The sequence below is a fragment of the Sinocyclocheilus rhinocerous genome, unplaced genomic scaffold (assembly GCF_001515625.1).
Source record: "Sinocyclocheilus rhinocerous isolate Xijiao unplaced genomic scaffold, SAMN03320098_v1.1 scaffold23, whole genome shotgun sequence".
Taxonomy (NCBI): Eukaryota; Metazoa; Chordata; class Actinopteri; order Cypriniformes; family Cyprinidae; genus Sinocyclocheilus; species Sinocyclocheilus rhinocerous.
The window spans coordinates 924,643-931,098 of NW_015644367.1; the positions used below are offsets into that span (position 1 = coordinate 924,643).

At 38.6% G+C, this 6,456-nt stretch overlaps 1 protein-coding gene across 2 annotated transcripts in view; it reads right to left on the reverse strand.

Annotated features, from left to right (window-relative positions):
- Window positions 1-5,661, reverse strand: part of LOC107758259 (transcriptional coactivator YAP1-like) — a 37,662-nt gene extending 32,001 nt beyond the window's left edge. For both annotated transcript variants that reach the window (XM_016575966.1, XM_016575965.1), the window contains exons 1-2: window positions 5,068-5,661; window positions 2,443-2,678 (exon numbers count right to left, since the gene is read on the reverse strand). In XM_016575966.1, the coding sequence (XP_016431452.1) occupies window positions 2,443-2,678; window positions 5,068-5,268 (437 nt within the window). In that variant the 5' untranslated portion in view covers window positions 5,269-5,661. The remainder of the gene's footprint in view (window positions 1-2,442; window positions 2,679-5,067) is intronic.
- Between the last annotated feature and the right edge of the window lie 795 nt (window positions 5,662-6,456).

Here is a 6,456-nt window from a genome sequence, read left to right on the forward strand (position 1 = left end):
ACACATTTTAAGTTGGACTATTTTTAACCTGACACACTGTCCTAGAAACAATACTCATAACACTCAAAAAATATGTTTCAGATTCACTTGCCCTGAATCAGACATGTTCTTAGGAGTTTACATAAGATGTGCACAGCAATAGAGCAAAACACATGGGTCTTGAGACATTTTAAATTGGACTATTTTTAACTTGACACACTGTCTTAGAAACAAGCCACAAGATGCTCAACGACATCTGACTCTTTTTTCAGCTCCTTGAATTTGATAGGTGGTGACAGAGATATGCTCACTACAAAAATGAGGAATTGTTGACAAACCATGTCAACTTCCTGTGGGAAAGTTATCCACAAACAAAGCGAGGATCAACAACAATAAGACACTGTATAAAATGAGCCTGCATTTCTCTAAAACTCCAAACAACGGGGAGTTAAAAAGGAGGGGAAATGTTCATTTGTGCATTTCAGCAGTGACAGAGACAGGGTGAAGATCAAACGGTGACACACACAGACCACTCAAAAAGGTAGCAGTGAACACGTCTCAATGTTTGCTTAAAGTTTCCTTCATTTTTTTGTTTAAGAAGAATGAGAACTACCAGACTAAATTTGGAGCCGTTTCTTAAGGATTAGGTGTCCTCATTGTTGGATGCATTAGCAGTTGTGTGACATTTCCAAAACATTAGCCTTGATCTTGTGAGCGGTCTACACAAATGGCGTTTTCCCCTTCCTGTCCCTCAACCCCCTTTTGCACAATTCCTGGAGATCTGGTCCAAATGAAGCAGATGTTCCTCTTCTAAACATCTGATTTTAAAAGCTCTCCATTTTATCATAGTAAATTGGAGGCTAATCATGTTTGTTTAGAAGCGATTGGTCAGAGGGTCACAGTTCCAGACATCCCAGAAACTTTGTATTCAAAAATTAAATCCTAATTCGGTCTTAATATAGCAGCTATTAAATAAATAATGACAACTTGAATGGGACATATCAAAAAGACACAATGTACTCCTTAAATCTGCCCTTTTAACTCCTCCTGTGTGCAGCCTGTGTCCTGTGGACAGGCTTCTGTGGCCAGGCAGATGAGTTTACCAGGCCGGCCCGTCCTCCACACGTTCTACGCTGCTACACTGGGCCTTTGTTCCCCTCTGAAACCCAATCCGCAGAAGGACTAAGTATCCCCCCCCCACACACACACACAGAGAAGGAAACCTTGGCACACAGGCTACCACACTAGGATATAAAGACTAGGATACATAAACCAGCTGGAAAAAATTATTGGGAGTTTTGATTAAAAATGAGCTTTCATCTGCACATTTAAAATAAAAAACCAAAGTCATTTTCTTAATGTAACTATCAGCTTGCAAGTCTGATGTCACACACCACCGTTTTTGGGTCCAAAAGCTCTATTAAATCTCAAAAGGAAACAACAAATGGTGCTAATATATACTAACAGTGTCTTGTAACACTGCTGAAAAATCTTGATTCTAAACTTTATCTTTAAAGGCGTTTCAGTTATTGAAATGTCAGACAGTGATAAATTTTTGTATGAATTGTTAAAGGTCCCATGGCATGAAAATTTCACTTTATGAGGTTTTTTAACATTAATATGAACAGCCCAGTTACTGTCACTAATGTAAAGGTAGATAGCATCAAGTATGTGTGTGAATACACACACTGTAATGCGAGTGTTGCACATTTTTTTGTTGTTTGGATAACCGTTCTGCTGTTGGTGTTATGGTGCACGCGATATCCACATTTCCAGATTGCAGAGCTTGATGTAATTGTAATAAGAAAGATTGTAAAAACTGTACCGTGTCCGCAAGCTGGTTAAGGCCACACACCCACCCTCCACCTTGCACCGCCTCTCTCCTCCTCATTAGCATTTAAAGCTACAGAAACAGAAATGGCACGTCCAAAGGAAAGCTCATTGTGGGACTGGCTCGTATAGTGGCTGAAATTCTGCACCAAGGCTGAATTTCGGGAAAGAGACTTCAGATACAGTACTAGGGACCACTTAGGCCTATATAAAAGCATCCAAAAAGCAGCATGTCATGGGACCTTTAAAATATATCCAGGACGGCATGAGCCAGAATACTGTCGTTTCTATAAAGCTTAGTTTAAATGTATGATATTAATAAATTGTGCTCATAAATGGCTGTTGAAATAGTATTCTCAACTGAAACAGAGTGGAGGCTTAGACCCGGAAACAGTATTTGAAACATCACGACTTCAAAGCAGCATTGCAAGTCTTTCTGTCCCCTAAAATTCACCTTTGTTGTAAATCTTTACATGTAACAAGTCTTCCATCTTTAATATGACTGGGAGCATTGCAAACTCGACCCCAATCTGAAGGTCAACAATGCCTTATTAATTTAAAAAAAGACATAAAACAGCACCAAACCAAGTTGACATAAACGTCATATCAAGCATGACAACATTAGCAACTCACTTTAGGAAGTATCTCTGGCCTGAAGGGGTCTTGGCCATCTCCCAGCCTGGGGGCAGCGGCACATCATCAGGTATTTCGTAAGAAGACTGGCGGAGGTGCTGAGGCTGGGGGTTTGCTGGAACCATGCTGCTCAGGGTGCCAGGAGAAACTGCACCCAGCTGCAGGGAGGCGGGTGAGGAGTGTGCCCTGATGTGCTGGGGTGTGAGGGTACCAGCAGTACCTGCATCCGTGCTGGCCTGTATAGGGATAGAGGATTATTTTAGCATAAAGAAGACATTTAGATTAGGATTAGATTTAAAGCAAAAAGGCTACACGCAATACGTCTCTTAAATAGCAAAGCGACTCATGTCTAAACCTTAATAATTCAAAACACTGATGAAGTCGCATTTACAACACAAAGAACATGTGTACACACACACACATATATATATATATATATATATATATATATATAGCAATGATTCTCAACCTACGTAACGCAAAGATGCCCCATTGTGAAGGTCATATACTAAATATTTTTTAAATAAGTATTCCTCTTGTACTTCTGCTGAAATTATAACAGAAACTAGGGTTACAATGCATGAATACATAAATTAGTCATGATTAATTTCACAATGATTAATAATTACAATAATTGTTAAAGCATTGTTTCTTATGCGTTTTGTTTTCTTTCCTTTCATATGTAACAAATGTTTTCTTGATGCCATAAGTCCTCCACATATAAAATTTGTTACCATAAACCATTCTTTGTAACTTTAATTACTCTAGCTTATAACTTTTTAAAAGAAAACATGAGGAAAACAATCTGTTTTGTTTGCTGCAGTGAAATTAAGCAATGTTTTTATCTAGAGTAAGAAACATTAACAGATTTTGCATTTTAATTGTTAAGTTATTTAAATAAAATGCTTTAAAATCATTTTTAAAGTATGTGAACTTTGGAGGGTTAGTGAAGTATGGGAAATTATTCATTTCCTTTCTAGTCAATAAAGGGAAAGTCAAAGTGCATATGAACTAGGATAATAATAACAACGAATTTCCCCCAAAAAAACTCAAAAAAATGGAAACATAAAACGGATTAAATTTACACAAGGGCACTGTTATCCTCTTGAATCATAGCTAAGTGTTGCTTTCATTAGTTTTATCAACTCATTTTACAATAACAAAAACTTAAGAAACGGATGCGGCCTACGCTGCAGACTTTAGGAGGAGCTAAGTAGGAAACAGGCTGTCCTGGGGCAACTTCTCAGCAGAACTCAACACATGCGCATGCGCGAGATGTGATTCCAAAACCGAGGAAAGTCGATTACTTTTGTTGATAACTATTATAACGATATTATTATTATTCCAATTAAGCTTTAAAAATAGCTTACCTATTTTATGTATCTTAACTCATGGAACAAGAGCTAGAAACTAGACTATACACCTATGGTTTATAAAACGGACGTCTATGTATCGCCATTCTTATATAAATTGCAAAGTCCAAGTGTACATTAGGCAGAACGGTTCATCGAAAGATAAAGCATTAAAAGTAAAGGTCAGTGATGTAATCGCAATGAACAGAACACTGAAAAGCATATTTGAGGAATGAAGTCGTAGGGTCTGTGTTTTCTGTCGGCTGTTTAGAATCACGACTAGCGCTGCCCGAATCGCAAAAGAATCACTCTTTTGAGTCGGTTCTTCTCAATGAACTGTATAAACGGATATGCAAACGATTCAGTCTGAATCATTCCAATAGCACACTCATGAACTAAATCGTTTGTTTCTGAGAGAAGTTACTCTCCGTAAAAAAGTAACAGAATGTTTTGTATAAGGCAGAACAAAAAGCGCTGGATGAAGTGTAATGTTTAGGCTACGGTTACCTGTCATAAACTGAAAACAAACATGGAAATAAATCTTATCTTTTGAGAGAGACTTGCATGCAGCAAGTGAATGACTTTGTACGGTCGGTCAAGACATTTGAACCCACTAAGTATCAAAATACGAAGAATACAGATTGATATGACAAAGTACCACGTACTACCATCACTGTACCATGGTACAGCCACAATGGTACCCTTTTTTCCACTTCAACTAGTGCTAGGGGTGAATAAGAGAGACACGACTGTTTTCTTCTGTATTAGATCAAACTTTTTTGTGTTTGTTGCAGGAAAACTAGCTACTTTTCTGAACGATATCTTTCAGTTCAGCTATTTGTCCAGTGGAATAGTTCATAGCCTGCATTGGAGTTAGTCTAACACTGGCTAAGAATAACACATTTTTGTGTTATGACCACTCGATTTGTTTTTATTATAATTTATATTTGTTATAAATTATGGTCATTATTATTTTTACTTTAGGCTACTCCGCTGTCATATGGTGACATACGTCCGCTTATGCACTTTATTTATTTATTGTTTGTTTGTTTCCCCAATGCAGTGCTTACTGTTCTTTGTTCATGCCATAACAAATCTACATTGCTAGCGCTACGACACACTAAACGCCCCATTATAATCAGCAAAGACTGACGCATCGATCTGCAGGCTGAAGAGTCGCGTGAAACTGCAGTGGCCCCGCGCGCCAGTTGCAGTGTCAGGCGCAGGAAAACTTTGTGGAAATAGTTTGTGGTTTCTGTGGGGGTGGTCTTACTTGTCTGGAGTGGGACTTTGGCTCTGGCGGCTTGAAGAATGAGTCTGGCAGCTTTCTCATCCTCATCGGCACGGAAGGGGGGCTGATGGCGTTTTTCGGGTTCATCACAGCATTAAAAAGAGCCTCCAGATCGGTCTCGGAGTCTCCCCGAACATGGACGATCTGATGGCCGGCAGGAGGGTTGTGCTGGCTCGGATCCATGACTCCAGATAAAACTGAGTTCTTCTTTTTATCCGACTGAAATGGTGTAAACAGGAAAGTTGCCTGCAACCATAAAACGCCGAAAAATTAAATCCAAACAGCTCAAAGCCGTTTTCTGTCCGTCCACTTTATTAATTATCCAAGCCTTGCGAAAAAAGTAGGCAACGATGTGTTTTTCTGCTTCCCGAGAACACCCCAATAAGTGTGGAAACGCGCATATCTACTAAAGTTTATCGTTTAAACTTCTTCTGAAGTATTTGAACTCTTTAAATGCGCTGTCCGTGTGACTTTCCCAAAAGTTTACGGCTCCTCTAACGCAGACATTGGTAATGACTGTACTGCGCATTGAAAATCACAGCCCTCTCACTAACCTAACTAACTTTTCCCCCCCTTCTTCTCCGAACTTCTGAAAGTTTGGGCAGGACATCAAACTTTATGAGTCATGTGACCGCTGATTCAGAGGGGCGGGGCTTAAGCGAGAGCCTTTAAAGCTACACGATTTTCTTCTGTGCGGGGCCCATGTATTCAGTAGGCTACATAAATATTTATATTTCAGGCATTAGTGTCTTAAGAACGATTAATAGAGTGCTTATATATCTATTATTGTCTTATATATCTGTATTATAATTTATTCCAAGCTAATAAATTTGAATGCATATTTTCATATACTCTGTAGCCTATAATCAAATAGGTTTATGATAATAAAACAATCATCATGACACAGCATTTATTTTCTTTTATAACAATGTGGTCATTCAAGGATGATCTGTGTGTTTTTAGGGGGTGTCACATTTTTTCATTCATATTTCAGCTATGCCATGAAGTGTCACTCATCACACAGAATAAATCGCATTATACAAAAATACACCAGTGAAGTTCAAGCTCTCGCTTCTTTATGAATAAAGAAATAAATTGTCTTTCATTATGTAGAAAGCCGCAGAAAAGTAGTTCCATGCAGTTCCCATAATTGTTATGTAAATCAGCCTTCCCGGGCCATTGAGAAATCATTTTGTCAAGACTGAGCCCAGCTCTTTTCCCATACATTTAACATTGAGTGACCGATTATGTACCCCTTTTAATCCCCTACGGGAACTGTAAGGGCATGATGAATGGATTTAAAAAGTTACTTTGTACTTTTCTCTTTTAACCAGCCAACCAATATCCAGCTCTAACACAAACTGTCTCTGC